Source organism: Macaca nemestrina, chromosome 2, assembly GCF_043159975.1.
Source record: "Macaca nemestrina isolate mMacNem1 chromosome 2, mMacNem.hap1, whole genome shotgun sequence".
NCBI lineage: Eukaryota > Metazoa > Chordata > Mammalia > Primates > Cercopithecidae > Macaca > Macaca nemestrina.
The window spans coordinates 35,276,072-35,293,312 of record NC_092126.1 but is presented as its reverse complement, the minus strand read 5'-3'; the positions used below and the strand labels follow the sequence as shown (position 1 = coordinate 35,293,312).

The following is a 17,241-nucleotide window of genomic DNA, read 5'->3' as shown; positions in this document are numbered from 1 at the left end:
CATTTTTTGTAGTTTTAGAGATAAAATCCGTTAGTGCCTACTATTTTTGACCAATGTAATTGCTAGCAAAATTTAATTTTAGTAGGAGCATATCACATGGATTATAATAATTTACAGCAAAGATTTTTTTAAAAGATAAGTTGTGCATGTTATTAATATAATTTATTGTGGTATATATTTTTATTACTCAAAAATAAAGTGTTTAAATGGAAATAGGACATTTTATGCATGGGATAATATACTTTTTAGTCAATCGGCAGTGATAGACTCATATAAATGGATGAGTTCTTTAGGAGGTTAAGAAATTGGAACCCAGATGAAAATGATAATCTGAGGATTACACCTAGACTATACATGGTAACTCTAACATTTGTCATGATAACCAGTTAGTACTAAGAAAGTTGACATCATAGAGTCAGATTGTCTTTAGGAACTTACCAGAAATGTTTTGAAAAGAATCAGAAAAGCTTATTATAGTTTTTTTTTTTTAATTTCTTTTTTGGAGGAGGTGGGTTTTATAAAATTACTTACAAACTAAAAAAAAAAAAACCAGGAAAAAAGATACGAGTTCTGCTGCATACTTATTCAAGTACTAAAATTATGCAGGGAAATTGTTCTTGTATTAAAACTCAGATAATTAAAAATATTTATGAATGCCTTTTAACATGACCCTCTTTAATAATCTGTTTTAGATAGCCTAACTTATAGCATAGTAAGTTTGTTTTTTTAACTTTTATTTTGAAATTATTATAAATTCACAGGAAGTTACAAAGATGGTACAGAGTGGCCCTGGGTACCCTTCACCCAGTTTCCCTCAACGGTTTCATCTTACATAATTATACTATAATGTCAAAACCAGGAAATTGAAATTGGTACAATGTATATATACAGTTCTGTGTCATTTTATCACTTGTGTAGATTTGTATAACCACCACTGCAACCAAGACAAAAAATTATCACCTCAAAGCTCTTCTTCTTTATAGCAGAGTGTTCTTATTCACTTATGCCTGTTACTATTATTTTCCTTTGTTCATTTTAATTATCATGTTTTGTACATTTATTATCTTGTTTCCTCTTCTTGGCTTTTATTTCTCCCCCTTCTCCCAACCCATTCTTTATTGTAAGTTGCGACCACAGCATTTGAGATTTGAGTTTCAGAATAATGCAAATGTTTTATTTGAGGGGGAAGCATCATTCATATGTATCCAAGCAAAAGGCAGAGCAGTTTTATCTTTAAATGCTAAAAGTACTGGTTGGCTCTGTAGGACCCTCAGAATCAAAACGAAACTCCTCCACACTTTGTCTCTGTCTTCTCCAGGACCCATATTTCTTGGCCACTTTCATAATGTAGTTTTTGAAAGATGCTCCCATAAAAACATAAAGGATTGGGTTGAGGCAGCTGTGAAAGAGTGCGATGCTTTCTGTGATTTGGATGGCAATGTCCATGCGTTTGCTCATGTTGCAGTTGGTGATCAGGGAGTAGATGATGTCTATGGCTCGGCAGAACTTGACAATGTTATAAGGCAGCTGAGTGACAATGAAAACTAGAACCACTGTGAGCAGAACTTTTAGGGGTCGAGATATTTTAATGTTTGGCATCTTCATGAGTGTCCTTGCAGTGATAAAGTAGCACACCCCCATAATAAGAAAGGGTACTACAAATCCAATGCAGATTTCTAGCATTTGAATCGATGCTTTCATTGATGTTCCTAGGTAGTGGGGAAAAATGGGAATGCACCTAGCATTGTCATTTACTGTATAAAAAACCAGCTGGGGTATGCTCAGCAAGATGGCAGCCATCCAGACACAGAAACAGATGACCCAGCATGGTTTTCCCACTGCTGATTGGCTGGGGCCTTTAGTTACTGCCACGTATCTGTCTATGCTGATACAAGCCAGAAACTGCATTCCAGAGACAAAGTTTAGTGTGTACAAGGCTGAAGTTATTTTGCACATTATTTTCCCTAAAACCCACCCATGAACTGCATTAACAGCCCAAAAAGGCAGAGTGAATAGAAGGAGTAAATCTGCCACAGCCAAATTCAGGATGTACACATCTGTTTTGGTTCTCTGTTTCTTGTAATAGGCATAAATTGCCACTACCGTGGAATTGCCTGCAAGTCCAATGACAAAAGCTATTGTGAGGAATACAGGGAGGAAAACTTTTGCAAATTCTCTGACGTCTTCTTTGATACAGATCAATTCATATTGACTGTAGTCATAAGTGCCATTCGTTTCATTTTCCTCATAATAATAATCTGTTGACTGGTTCTGTTCCAAAGCCATGGCTCCAATCTAGATGGCAAACAGAATACAGGATAGATATTTGTCTAAATATGCTTAAAAGGAAACAGTTTTTTATCAAGCTGTTTTGTTCTTTCCCTAGAGTATAGCCTGTTGCTGTAACATATGTGAGCCTGAATCTAGCACTCTTTGAAATGCTTTAATGGGAGCCACATTGGAATATGACCCCAAGATTAGTTACTCAAACTTTGCTTGTACAATTCTGTGTGAAAGAACTGGGATTTGCACAGGGCAATAAACATAATGCCCTGGAGAATTTTCTTAATCATTAAATCCTAAATAAAAGTGAAGACTTTTATGTAAAAATGATTTTTAAAATATGAAAATTTAATTAGATTTTAACTAAAAAGAATAAATAGTGTTATAATCTTTACATACATAATTTTGTGAATCTTAAAAGTATATCTACAACAAATTGAATAAAAATGAAAATAGTAAATTACTTGGTTTATTTAATTAAATTTTTGATTTTGATGTTATTTATAAATTTAATTTAAATAAGTTAAATAGCCGGGCGCGGTGGCTCACGCCTGTAATCCCAGCACTTTGGGAGGCCGAGGCGGGCGGATCACAAGGTCAGGAGATCGAGACCACGGTGAAACCCCGTCTCTACTAAAAATACAAAAAATTAGCCGGGCGTGGTTGTGGGCGCCTGTAGTCCCAGCTACTCGGGAGGCTGAGGCAGGAGAATGGCGTGAACCCGGGAGGCGGAGCTTGCAGTGAGCCGAGATCGCGCCACTGCACTCCAGCCTGGGCGACAGAGCGAGACTCCGTCTCAAAAAAAAAAATAAATAAATAAATAAATAAATAAATAAATTCTCTCAGCATTTGTACTAAATTTCACTAGTTGCCTTTTATAAAACAAGATCTCCTTTAGCCATCTTCCCTCCAAAACTGGTCACTACTTGCTTATTTTATACTGTTTTTAAGTAGCACCACTATCCTCTAGTCATCTAAACTGTGAGCCTGCTTCATTCTTGTCTTCTCTCTTACCTTCATCCCTGATTCCCTATCAGTTCCTAAGTTCTGATTCTGCCTTCCAAATAGGTCTTGAATCTTAATCTGCATTCTTCCACACATTTGCACAATTTAGCTATTATGTTTCTCACCTAGCCTACTGCAATATCTTTCTTTTTTAATATTTAAGTTTTAATTTTTTTTTTCCTTTTGAGATGGAGTCTCGTTCTGTTGCCCAGGCTAGAGTGCAGTGGCGCAGTCTCAGCTACTGCAACCTCCGCCTCCCGGGTTCATGTGATTCTCCTGCTCTCGAGTAGCTGGGATTATAGGCACACACCACCATGCCTGGCTAATTTTTTCTATTTTTAGTAGAGATGGGGTTTCACTATGTTGGCCAGACTGGTCTTGAACTCCTGACCTCGTGATCCACCTGCCTCGGCCTCCCAAAGTGCTGGAATTACAGGTGTGAGCCACCGAGCCTGGCCTATTTTTAAATTTTAATCCATTGATTGATTGATTGATTGTTATAAGACTGTTTAACTTTTGTATTTTTGATGGAGACGGGGTTTTACCAGGTTGCAAAGGCTGGTCTCAAACTCCTGGGCTCAGCAATCTACCTGCCTTGGTCTCGCAAAGTGTTGGGGTAACAGACATGAGCCACCGCACCTGACCAAGCAGTATCTTTCTAACTGATACCCTGTTGTTACTCCTCCTCAATACCTCCTTGTCAAAAACGTTTTTCCTGTTTCCACCGGAGTATTTGATCTCTGAATTGCCAGTCTGCCTCTCCTCTGTTTTGTTCCTCATCTGGAAGACACATCTCTTCACCTGAAAGCCACAATCCAAGCTCCTAAGCATAACACCCAAGGCTCCCTTCATAATGCAGTGCCATCCCTGGCTCCTGCCACCTCTCCCTACTCTGTGTCCTACGCAGCAGTGGGCTGGCACCCACCATGCAGCAGCATCTGTCTACATCATTGCTCATTCTGTTCCTTTATCTACCATACGATTTCCTGCCCTTCCCTGGAAGGGCCAATTCCTACTCAATTAACGCGGATGCCACCTCCCCAGAAGACTTTCCTGATGTATTAGCAATCTCTACATACCTCTCAGAGAACTGATCCATGCTATGGAAAGGATGCGTTTCCCATACTACCTTGTTCCTCTAGGTTTTAAGTTCCTCAAAGCATGACCTGTTTGATTTGTGTTTGTAAATAGAATCTTGTTAATGTGCCTGGCACAAAGTAGCTTCTCAGTAAATATTTATCAAATTAAAGGTTTTGCCAACAGATATAAAGCTGTTACTCTAGAATGGATAGATAGTATGCCAGCAATCTTCTATGTCAACATTGTTATTGCACTGTGTTGGCTACTAGCACCCCGTAGTATTAAGATAAGCTTGCACAGAATTCATAAGTTTTGGAATGTATGGAATGTATAAAATAATGACTTTCAGTGTTTTTACTATAGTGCTGAATTTTGTTTTCCTTTTTCTTTAGACTTTCTATCTTCCTTGGGTTGTTTTTGTCCTTTTAAGTATCTCAAATATTCTTATAGAATCAATAATGAAAATATTATTTCTAAAACAGTGGGCCAACTTATAGTACATTTTCAAAAGAACATTCTTATGTTTGCTAACTTTTTTTTGAATGAATATAGCAAAGAAAAGAAGGCTGTGAAGAAAGATACCACATAGCAGAATTGCTTTCATTATGTAAAAACCAGGTGCCCACTTTTTTAAATGACTCTTTTGATCATTAAGGTTAGTTAAAAAGTTCCAATCTGGAAGACTACTCTGGTCTTCATGTTCTTATGCATTAATTATTAACACAATATGAACCTTGTTCTTCCTTTCTCTTTCATAAGAAAATCTTGAACCTGATGATAAGGAATAATATGGCCAAGTATTATAATATATTAAGGAAGGGAATTTTTAAGTAAGAATTAATCTTACTAAAAATGTGAGTAAAAAAGAGTAGAAATGGAATTATTTGCAGAAGTGATCCTTCTGGCAGATATATAGACACACTTTTAAGTGTCTTTGTAATTACTATTAGAACAAAAAAAAATCAGTACTTGTAAAAGAAAGTGGAAAAAAGTGGTATAACAAAACCTATTTTCTCCTTAACAAAATTTTACCAACAAGTAATGGTATTTAAAATCATATTTTCTTCTTGCTATATTAAGATTTTCATTTAAGTTTAAAGTGTACAGCTGTTTTCAAGTAACTTTTTTTTTGTTTTACAAGTAAGCATTTAAACTTTTATGCATCAAGACGCCCTCTATATAAGTAAATATACAAGGTCTTTGGGCTTAAAAAACATATTCAAGTCAGAATGAGAAAAGAAATAAAGTACCAACCTGTTGCAGTCGAGAGAGAGGAGCAGTCTTGAGTACAGAGTGTAAAATCAAATGACCTAACTCCAGCTACTTTTGTTTTCACTTTACACCCCGCCTTTATCTCGTATCCAAGAAGGCTTTCCTGAAATTTAACCTTGTGAGCACTTGATCTTTTATTTCCTGTAAAACCATCTGTGAAGTTACATTCAACTTCTTAAGTGGTTTAGGTTACAAATTTGAAAAACATCCATCTTTTTTCAAAAACTACAGACCTTTCCAATTTCCACTTAGTTAAAGGGGACAAGAAAGTGCCTGCAGCTGAGCTACTGACTGCTGAAGCAGAGGGAGAATCCACCTGAGGGCATCTAGGCAGCACTTGTAGGTAGCATCTAGAGAAATACTCTCTAAAGTTATTTTGCCTAAGAAAGAAAGCAAATATGATTTTAACCAAGGAAAATATCTTTTTGAAGACTAAACTATCAAAGATTAAATTATAAGTAATCATTAGGTATTTGCAATAGAATTTAACATTTTTATGCCACTTCATTTAATATTTAACTATTAGACTCCTCCTGGCTTCACTGTACTTCCTCTATCCTTGTCCCAGATTATTTTCCCATGGCTTTAAACTCTCTTGCTTTCTTGTTACCTTTTTTTCCCAAAGCTAGAATACGAACCTTCAAAATCCTTCAGTCTGGGAGACTGTTTATTTTTTCCACATTTCCACACACATAAGTTAGAGAAAGAAGAGACATTTGTGCCAATTTGGCCCTCATCGTCTATTTGAACTTGGCTGTCCTCAAATTTGCATGGCAGTTATCTATTTTTTCATGCAAGGCCAGGCTCAGTCTCCACCTGCAGAAATTATTTTAGACCCATGCCATTTTTTCTTTTCTTTTTAAAAAAAAACAAAAAAACAAAAAAAAAACTTTTAAGTTCAGGGGTACACATGCAGGTTTGTTACACAGGTAAGCATGTATCATGGGAGTTTGTTGTGCAGATTATTTTATCACCCAGGTGTTAAGGCTAGTACCCCTTAGTTATTTTTCTTGATCCTCTTTCTCCTACCACCCTCTACTCTTTAATAGGCCCCGGTGTGTTCCTCTCCATGTGTCCATGTGTTCTCATCATTTAGCTCCCACTTATAAGTGAGAATATGCAGTATTTGGCTTTCTGTTCCTGTGTTATTTTGCTAAGGATAATGGCCTCCAGCTCCATCCACGTGCCTGCAAAGGACATAATCTCATTTTTTATGGCTGCATAGTATTCCATGCTGTATATGTACCACGTTTTCTTTGTCCAGTCTATCATTGATGGGTATTTAGGTTGATTCCATGTCTTTGCTATTGTGCATAGTGCAGCAATGAACATAGGCATGCATGTGTCTTTATAAGAGAATAATTTATATTCCTTTGGGTATATACCCAGTAATGGAATTATTGGCTCGAATGATATTTCTGTCTTTTGTTTGAGGAATTGCCACACTGTTTTCTACAATGATTGAACTAATTTACGCTCCCACCAACAGTTTATAAATGCTCCTTTTTCTTCACAACCTCACCAGCATCTGTAATTTTTTGAGTTTTTAGTAATAGCCATTCTGACTGGTGTGAGATGGTATCTCATTGTGATTTTGATTTGCATTTCTCTCATGATCAGTGATGTTTAGCTTTTTTTCATATGATTGTTAGTGGTATGTATGTCTTCTTTTGAGAAGTGTCTGTTCACAATCCTTTGCCCACTTTTTAATAGGGTTGTTTTTTAAATGTAAATTTAAATTTCTTATAGATGCTGGATATTAGACCTTTGTCAGATGCATAGTTTGCAAAGATTTTCTCCCATTCTGTAGGTTGTCTGTTTACTCTGTTGATAGTTTCTTTTGCAGTGCAGAAGCTCTTCAGTTTAATTAGGTTCCATTTGCCAATTTTTGCTTCTACTGCAATTGCTTCGTCATGAATTCTCATAGTAGCCTACAAGATCCTACAGGGTCTGCCTCCATCCCTCATTGTCTCTCTGACCTCATTTCACACTACTCACCCCTTTGCCTACTTGTTCTGCCACGCCCAGCTTCTTGCTGTTTGAGAGCATACCAGTCACAGTCCTATTAGGGCTTTTGTGCTGGCTCTTCTGTCTGCCTGGAATGTGCTCTGTCTTAGTAATTGCAAAGCTCACTTCCTCTTCTCTTTCAAATCTTTTCCCAATCACCACCAACTCACTGAGGCAATTCTTGACCACTCTACTTAAAATACCCCTCACCCACCTGGACTCCCAGTCCACCGGACCCATAGCACTTATCATGTTCTAATGCACCATATCATTTGTACTATGATTGCCTTAAATTGTCTTTCACCCTGTATTAGAATATAAGCTTCATCAGGACAGAGACTTTTGTTTGCTTTGTTCATTGATATATCCCAAGTACCAAGAATAGTATCTGGCACATAATGACTACTCAAAAATATTTTGAATTAATAAAAAAATTCTACTGTCCACTTTGATTGTTATCTAACAACTGGTCTGTAACTGCAGCCTCCATAATTATCAGTTGATAATCTCTTTGGTCTTTCTATGTAATACACAATACTGACTTGTAGGCATTTGCAAGTACTCTTACTCCTGCCTAGCATACTCTTCCCACCCTGTTTTAGATCCCTAACTCCTATTTACAATTCAGATTTAGTTCTGACCTTAACGTTAATCCAGGAAGCCTTCCATAACTCTTTCAGATTAGATCAGATATACCTACTCTTCTATAGTCTTTTCACTGTATTGTTGGTACTTATTTAAATTTTCTTCCATAGCTGTCTTATACCCTGCTGTATCCTCAACATTTGGCTTGGTACCTTACTCATGGTACCAGCTTAATGAATAATAATTAAATTCATGAATCAATCAACTGATGTTTAAGTAACTCATCCTCCACAGCCATATAAGTTTAGCAATGGAATTGGAATTCTGAATTCAGATCTTCAGTCTATTTTATCATCTTATCTCTTATATCTCTTTGTTATTTTACGATGCCATCTATTATAGAATCTTGATACTCTTTTATAGATTCAAAAGTATCTATCCCTTTCCTTTATTTACCCCACCCCCAACAATCATAAGCTTTCTTGTAAATGGGATTCCTTTATTGCAAATCGATTGTAATGCTATAATCTTTACATCTTTTGAATCTACACATTGTTTTTACTAACTGAGACACGTACAAAGCCCTTGAGGCATAGGGGAATCTCAGGATTGACCAGCTTCTTCTGGTAGCGTGTGTATGAATGCTGTGTATAAATCATGGTGTATGAATCATGGTGAAACTAGCTGACTGGCTGGCCTTTTCCTGTATTTTCCCTTTTCTCCTGATAGAACTAGGAGAGACAGTGGTAATAGGGAGAGTTGACAAAATATGCAAAATAAATCATGTAGCTTGGAGGGTAGGCAGAAGCATCACTCACCTTAGGCAACTTTTCAAAGTACTTACTTGATGCTTGTGTAACTCTCTTCTACTTCTCGTATTCCTAAGAACTGATGATGATTCCATTTTGCTGCTTACCATAAATTGGCTCCTATTCTTAACCTCCCTAACATAGCAGTGTCCCTTGTTCTTGAAGAATCTCTCTCCCCCCACCCATTTCTCATCCCTTTCCTTGTACTGTCATTTTGCTCTGTTACCCAGGCTGGTCTCCAACTCCTAGACTCAAACAATCCGCCCATCCTGGCCTCCAAAAGTGCTGGGATGAATCTGTAATTTTGATGAGTATTGCCAAATTGTACTCCACAGAGATGGTATTACTTTGTTCTCTACCAATAATGTATAGAAGTGTCTGTTTTTCTAAAATATTGCCAGTAGAATGTGTTATTTCACTACCACTCTGCTTTCTAAATGACTTGTAACAACTTCAGCACCCCTTACCTACCCTTGCCAGGCATGTGTGAAATACTGGATAACAAACTGCTTTTGAATGTTTCATTATTGCTCTACTCCACATTTATTTGATTAGTGGTAAAGTTAAGCAATTTTAAAAATCTCTTTTATTATTCTTATTTCCTCTTTTTGCAATTGTGTTCTTTGCCCATCTGTATACTGATTTTCAGTATACAATATGATTTCTTTATAATTTAGGGAGCTAAATATTGCATACATTTTGTCATAAATGTTGAAATATTTTCCCCCCAATTTTTTTTGCTTTTTAATTTTATTTTCTAATGTACAACAGTTGTATATGGACAAACCAGTTGATCTTTATCTTTTGATTTTGATTCATTTATCATTTTTAAGTTTTAAAATCCTTTCTCACCCAGAGATTTGATAAATATTATATTATTTTTCTTCTAGTTTTTTATGTCTTGATTTTTTTAAAATTTTAAACTCTGATCTATTTGGGATTTATTTTGATCTAACCATATTCTATAGTAACAACATAATAGCAGCAACCTGTAACATTATTACTTAATTCTTATTATTTAGATGTAAACCTAGAGATGGATTCAGTGAATTTTGAAGATTTCCCTGTTAAAGATACACACTCTAAGATAACACATGGGATTTTTTTTCTTTAACTGTGGGATTGTACAATAAACATCTTTTTTCTTATAAGGGAAATTTTATTGCAAAATAATACTTACTCCAATTTGAATTGTCAGTATTAAAGCTAAAACCAAATGAAGTTCAATTGTTCCACCTCAGAAATTCAACGTTGGTAGAAGAAACAGCCTTGAGAATTTGTGGATAGCTATCTGTGCTTCATGGTATGTAATTGTTTACATCACTTTCTTAATTGTTACAAACCACACTTTACTCAAAGGTCATGTTTTTTTATCCACCTATCATATCTCCTTTTGTTTGAAAATGATTTTGTGGATAAAAGCCTAAGAAATTAAAAATCACCAACTAACATCAGGGAGATGTAATTTTCAGCCTGACTTAATCCTGGCACTTGAAGAGCCTTGAAATACCATAGTGTCTGGATTAAAAACAAAATTACTTTATCTAGGCCATCCATTTTCATTCATGAAGGCCTGTGACACAGCATATGTGTTTAAATGTTCTCTAGTCTATTCAGATTTCCTCTAACATATTTATTTATGACATTGGGTATCCTGTTCATTAACTAAAATGACACAAACAAGCAAAACTCTCTATAAAAGAAGGTTGTTTCAACTGCTGCACTTGCCAAATTCTGCTTATAGCTAAGGGGAGATGATATCTTTGAGAAGGGTTTTTCTCCTTTTTCTGAAACATCGTTGTTAAATACAAATATTTCAAATTCTACAAACTATGCATTCACCCTTACTTCCTCTACTTAATGATCACAAAAGACATCCAACTTAAAAATTGTATTTTTTAGAATATTAATTGTTCTCCATATAAGATTGAGGAAGACAGAATCAAATAATTATTTGCCTTGCTTCTTGAGTTTCTTCAATATTTACCTGGTATCTGAAATCTATTGGGCATTTATGTAAGGCTGTGGCAACATTTTTGTTTGTTTGCTTTGTTTTGAGACAAGGTCTCACTCTGTTGCCCAGGCTAGAATGCAGGGGCATGATCACGGCTCACTGCAAACTTGACTTCCCAGGGCTCAAGCAATCCTCCCACCTCAACATCCCAAGTAGCTGGGACTACAGGCATGCTGCACCATGCTTGGCTAATTTTTAAATTTTTTTATATAGACGAGGTCTCGCTAGGTTGCCTGGGCTGGTTTCAAACGCTTGGGCTCAAGGGATCCTCCTGCTTCAGCTTCCCTTTTGGGATTACAGATATGAGTCATCATGCCCGGCCAGCATTTTTAAATGATAGAAAGAATGAGGTAAGAAGTAATATTGGGAAGTATTAGATAAAAAATTACATATTCAGAATATTAGAAAAAGAGGGCTTTAGACCAGGGTTCAAAGGAAATAGAAGATTTTACTTCAACTCACTGATGCTGGATATCTAGCATCAGTGAAACCTTGAAAGATTTACCCAAGTGTTCTTGATTGCTAGAATGGAAAGTAGAGAAAGAAAAATATCTCTGAGAATGGGCACATAGACCAATGGAACAGAACAGAGAGCCCAGAAGTAAGGCTGCTCACCTATGACCATCTGATCTTCGACAGGGCTGACAAAAACAAGCAATGGGGAAAGACTCCCTATTCTATAGATGGTGCTGGGATAACTAGCTAGCAGTTAGTTATCCCATATGCAGAAGATTGAAGCTGGACTCCTACCTTACAACATAGACAAAAGTTAATTCAAAATGAATTAGAGACTTAAATGTAAAACCCAAAACTATTAAAAACCCTGGAAGATGTGTTGGGGTCTGCGTGTTTCCTAAACAAAGGAATGAACACACAAGACAACACAAGACAAGACAAACATGGCGGCCGCCTCGAATGGTGTGCTCTGCTTTATTTTATACAGTTGTTTGTGGAATGTTGCCAAGTCACAAGACACATTGTTGTTTTTCTGACCTTTCCCTGACTTTCTGGATTTTCAAGATGTTTACACATAAACAAGCCCCCAGGGTCTGCTGTTTGCAGCTGGCTCCTTTGTCCTCCCTGTTTACAGGGAAGGAACACCCTGCTTCATTTGCAAGAGCAGGACTTATCGGGAATACCCTGCTTCGTTTGCAAGAGCAGGACTCATCCGGAACATCTCATTTGCAAGCACGTAGTCCTCTACAAAGATGACTTAGGCAATACTGTCCTAGACATAGGGATGGGCAAAGAGTTCATGACAAAGACACCAAAGGCAATCACAGCAAAAGCAAAAATTGACAAGTAAGATCTAATTAAATTTAAGAGCTTCTGCACAGCAAAAGAAACTATCAGCAGAGTGAGCAGACAACCTACAGAATGGAAGAAAATATTTGCAAACTGTTTTAATTTAATTTAATGTAACTTAATTTAGGAGAGCTAAGTAATTAAACATGAGGCCAAAGTACGTAAGAAAGTGGCAGTCTTTTATTGCAAATATGCATACACTCTCGGGCGAGGTTCTCTGGTCCTCAGGTGTGGGGGGCCAGGGAAGTCACGCCGGCGCTCTCGGGTGATGTTCTCCGGTCCACAAATGCGGGGGCCGAAGAAGTCACACCGGCTCCTGCTGGCGGCAGACTTTTATGCATTGGTACTGGAAGGGGGAGGGCAGTGGGCGGGATAAGGGTGTGATAGGGGCGTCTCTGTAGGCGTGGCCGGGAAAGTTTCAATCTCTTCAGATTGACGTCACCTGGCGCATGCTCGGTTGATCTGCATCTTCCCGGGCGTGGGCTGCATTTTCCCGCGCGTGGGAAAGTGGGTGAGGAAGAACCCGGAAGCAACATGGATTGTGCCTTCTTGTTCACCTTCCTCCATCTTGTCCTTTCTCCCTCACCCAAAGAGTCCAACCTCTTATTGATTATAAGAATTTGGGGTGCCGTTGTCTGTCTGGGTGCTTCCTGCTGTTAGGGGGCATAGTTAGGGTCTGAGGTTGGCAGTTGGGTGTAGGGATGCAGGAGCATTTGGTTGAAGGTGACTGGGGTGATCTCTTGGACCCTGGCTCGGAGAAATTTTATTAAAATGGGAGCAAAATATAAGGCAAGGCAGAGGATTAGTATGGGAATTAGGATATCACAAAGGGCACCCTGCCAAGCTAGGTCTTCTATGAGAGTAAAAAGTTGGGAAACCCACTGGTTGGGGGATGGGTCGGGAAGGAGGGTGTCTATGGGGTTTATGAGGGAAAAGTCAGTTAAGATGAAGAATGGTGAGGAAGCGGGAAAATTTGAGGAGGTTGTTGATCCTTGAGTAGAACCTGGTCACCTGGAGAAAAGGAAGGGGAATAGATGTTTTGAGTTAGGTTAAGATGTCTCGTCCCAAGAGGGGGGTGGGACAAGAGGGCATGATGAGGAAAGAGTGGGCAAAGCATGCATAGTCTGGGCAGTAACTTAACATTGGGGTCTGGTGAGGGTTAGACGGTTTACCGTCTACGCTAACTACTGAGATAGTGGATGGCTGGCTAGGACCTCCATAGGTTGACAAAACAGAATATAATTGTAAAACAGAATAGGTAGCCTCCGTATTGACGAGAAAAGAAATTGGCTTACCAGCTACCTGTAGAGTTACCCTAGGCTCAGCGAGGGTGACAGGGGTCTCCAAGTGTGGGCACCGTCAGTCGTTGTCCAGGTGTAGGAGCTGGAAGGAGTCTTCCGACCCTTGAGGAGAGGCACCACGTTGAGGTGCAATGCCTGCCCTGCTGGTGGGGCAATCAGACTTCCAGTGTCCTTCCTGTTGGCAGGTTGGGCACGGCGTGGTAGGCAGGCGAGGATTTGGACACTGTTTTGCCTAATGCCCAGTTGTGCCACACTTAAGGCATGGACGAGACGGAGTGGCCGGCTTGGCCTGGGGACACTGGTTTGCCTAGTGTCCTGGGTCTCCGCATTTATAGCAGGAGCCCTTGGGAGACTTGCCCTGTGTCTTCCCTGCCGGCAGAGTGGGCAACGCTGGTTGGAGGGCAGCCACTAGAGCTTGCGCCTGAAGCACAGCCCTTCTTTTCTCCTTGTCTAGCTCTGCGGCCTCAGCTGCTTCCTCTCTGGAGTTAAAAACTTTGAAGGCCAATTTTCCTGTATGGGAGTCTGAGGCCCATCTGCAACCTTTTTTTGCTTTTTTCGAATATCTGAGGCTGACTGGGAAATAAAATAGGAGGCTAGGACAGCTGCCCCGGCTGGGGAAGTGGGCTAGCTGGGTAAATTGGGCCAGTGCCTCTGTAAGGCAATTTAGGAAGGAAGCCGGGTTCTCATCTAGGTGTTGGATAATTTCCTTTAATTTATCAAAATTGACCACTTTGTTAGAGTCTGCCTGCATACCGGCTAAGAGACATTGAATCATAATGTCCTTCCTACGGCAGCCAGGCTGCTGTGGTTGGTAATCTCAATCTGGTTCTATGGACGGGACAGCCATCTCTCCTAACAGGACGGTGGTGTCGGATAAATGCCATTGATCTGCATGTTGCCTGGTGGCTGCGAGAATGCACTCTCTTTCCTCTGGGTTAAGAGTGGAAGTAAGAATGACATGTAAGTCATGCCAGGTAAGGTTATATGCTCTGGCCTAAGTTTCGAAACTCTTTGGAATATTAGGTGGGGTTGGCTGAGAAGTCGCCAAGTCGTTCTTCAATTTTGGAAAGGTCAGCCAGGGAAAAGGGGACATGGACTCCAACCACGCCTTCGGCTCCGGCAACTTCTGGTGGGGGGGCCAACAAACTAGCAGGGGAGGTTGGAACAGACTGACCAGACAGGCTGACTGGTAGAGGGGGTTGGGGCAGGCTGACTGGTAGAGGGCTGACTAATGGGGGCCGCTACTGCGGTCTTGGAGCGAGTGTGGACGGAAATGGGAGAGGTAAGAGGAGTGGCTGAGGGAGGAGTGTCAGGAGGGGCGGTAGGAAGTCCATAGGGAGGGCAGTTGGAAAGTCGGGAGGGAGGTTGCCTGCCATCGGCCCCATCTGAAATGGAGGTGGAGTCCTCCTCAGTTGCTGAGGTGGGGGCCAAGGGCCGGGTTTAGGGGTTTAGGCTAACAAGACCTGGGCCATTTAACACCAGGCGCACAGGTCTGGGCGAGAGCGCAAGTCCTAAAAGCCTTGAACATAGATTATTTCTGACCACTTTCCGAGCCTCTGGCAGAAATTAGAGAGATCTAATTAAAATGTTACAGTCTAAGGTGCCTTCAGGCGGCCGTTGAGACTGGTCGTCTAATTTATATTGTGGCCACGCCACAGTGGAGAGTAAAATCAGTCGCTTTCGTTTAAGATCTTGCTCTAATTGTAAAGTTTTGAGATTAGTTAGAAGACACCCTAAAGGGGTATCTCTAGGTATTTTGGATTGGGGATTTCCCATTGCCTTTCTCTCACCTATAGGCGGAAACCGAACTCTACCTGGCTACAAAGCGTCCTTTGGAGCCACTAGAGACCGGGAGGCTCCTGGAGCCGGAATGGAGATTACCTCCAGGCGGACGTCTCCATCCTGGACGGGTCTCACACGGACTGGAATGGAGTTCCTTTGGGCAGACGTCTCTACCTTTGGGAACTCTCCTGTGGGTCACCTAGTGACCTAAAAACCTTGGGCCTGCGCAGGACTTCTGGCCAAGGAGTATGAGAGGGAGGCAAGAGATACTCACCCCTAGGAGACTTGGAGGTGTGGAAAGCGATGTCTAGGTCCTGGTCCGTCCGCAGCGTGGAAGAAGGAGGCTCCTCGGACCTTAGGGGGCCCTGAGGAGGGGTCTCCTCCCGGGTTTTTGGCATGCCACAGTGGAGAGGAAAATTAGCCACTTTCGTTTTAAATCTTGAGCTAAATGTAAGGCTTCCAAGTTTTGGAGGAGACACTCTAAAGGGGTGTTCATAGGGATTTTCGATTGTGAGGTTCCCATTGTTTAACCACCAGAAATGGAAACCGACCTCATGCAGTGGCAAAGCGTCCTTTGCCGCTGCTGGAGACCGGGGGCTCCTGGAGCTACTAATGGAGAATTGAGGAACTTCAAGATGGACGTCTCCGAGTTGAAGACCTCACTGCGCCACAGGGTGGCTACGTCCTTGGGCGTACGTACGACTCTAGGCCAAGGACATGGAAACGGACGGAGATGGTTAACAAAGGGGAGTACTCACCGAAGAAGAAATTCTCAGAGCGGCACCAGTGGAAAGCTGGAACACTTGTTTGGTGTTCGTGGCTGGTTGGGTTGGGAGCCGGTTTGCTGTGGAGGAGGTTCGTTAGACCCCTAGGGGATGTTGAGGAAGGGTCTCCTCCTGGGTCGGGTTTCGGCACCAACTGTTTTAATTTAATTTAATGTAACAATTTAGGAGAGCTAAGTAATTAAACATGAGGCCAAAGTACATAAGAAAGTGGCAGTCTTTTATTGCAAATATGCACACACTCTCGGGGGAGGTTCTCTGACCCTCAGGTGTGGGGGGCCAGGGAAGTCGCGCCGGCGCTCTCGGGTGATGTTCTCCGGTCCACAAATGCGGGGGCCGAAGAAGTCACACCGGCTCCTGCTGGCGGCAGACTTTTATGCATTGGTACTGGAAGGGGGAGGGCAGTGGGCGGGATAAGGGCGTGATAGGGGCATCTCCGTAGGCGTGACCGGGAAAGTTTCGATCTCTTCGGATTGACGTCACCTGGCGCATGCTCGGTTGATCTGCATCTTCCCGGACGTGGGCTGCATTTTCCTGCGCGCGGGAAAGTTGGTGAGGAAGAACCTGGAAGCAACATGGATTGTGCCTTCTTGTTCACCTTCCTCCATCTTGTCCTTTCTCCCTCACCCAAACACAAACTATGTATCTGACAAAGGTCTAATATCCAGCATCTATAAGGAACTTGAACAAATTTACAAGAGAAAAACAATCCCATTAAAAAGTGGGCAAACGACATGAACAGAAATTTTTCAAAGGAAGATATGTATGCAGCCAACAAAATATGAAGGAAAGCTCAATATCACTGATCATTCGAGAAATGCAAATCTAAATCACAATGAGATACCATCTCACACCAATCAGGATGGCTATTAATAAAAAGTCAAAAAATAACAGATGCTGATGAGATTGTAGAAAAAAAGGAACACTTAATACACTGTTGGTGGGAGTGTAAATTAGTTCAACCATTGTGGAAAGCAGTATGGAGATTGCCCAGAGAGCTAAATATAGAACTACTG

The 17,241-nt window shown here is 40.5% G+C and overlaps 2 protein-coding genes across 3 annotated transcripts in view; one reads left to right on the top strand and one right to left on the bottom strand.

Moving 5' to 3' along the window:
• Positions 1–17,241, top strand: part of LOC105490369 (acyl-CoA dehydrogenase family member 11) — a 97,613-nt gene that overhangs the window by 51,229 nt on the left and 29,143 nt on the right. The gene's annotated exons all lie outside the window — the stretch shown is intronic.
• Positions 43–6,341, bottom strand: LOC105490368 (atypical chemokine receptor 4). Of its 2 annotated transcripts, none has more exons than XM_011755890.3 (2): positions 5,623–5,699; positions 43–2,295 (listed from the first exon to the last, which is right to left on the bottom strand). In XM_011755890.3, the coding sequence occupies exon 2, from the start codon at positions 2,284–2,286 to the stop codon at positions 1,234–1,236; it is 1,053 nt and encodes a 350-aa protein (XP_011754192.2). In that variant the 5' UTR covers positions 2,287–2,295; positions 5,623–5,699; the 3' UTR covers positions 43–1,233. The 2 variants fall into 2 exon arrangements, with proteins under 2 accessions (XP_011754192.2, XP_011754193.2); XM_011755891.3 differs by lacking the exon at positions 5,623–5,699 and adding an exon at positions 6,279–6,341 and having other exon boundaries at positions 492–2,295.

Excerpts from the sequence above, each read along its gene's own strand:
- LOC105490368 (XM_011755891.3), bottom strand. The coding sequence starts at position 2,286 with ATGGCTTTGGAACAGAACCAGTCAACAGATTATTATTATGAGGAAAAT.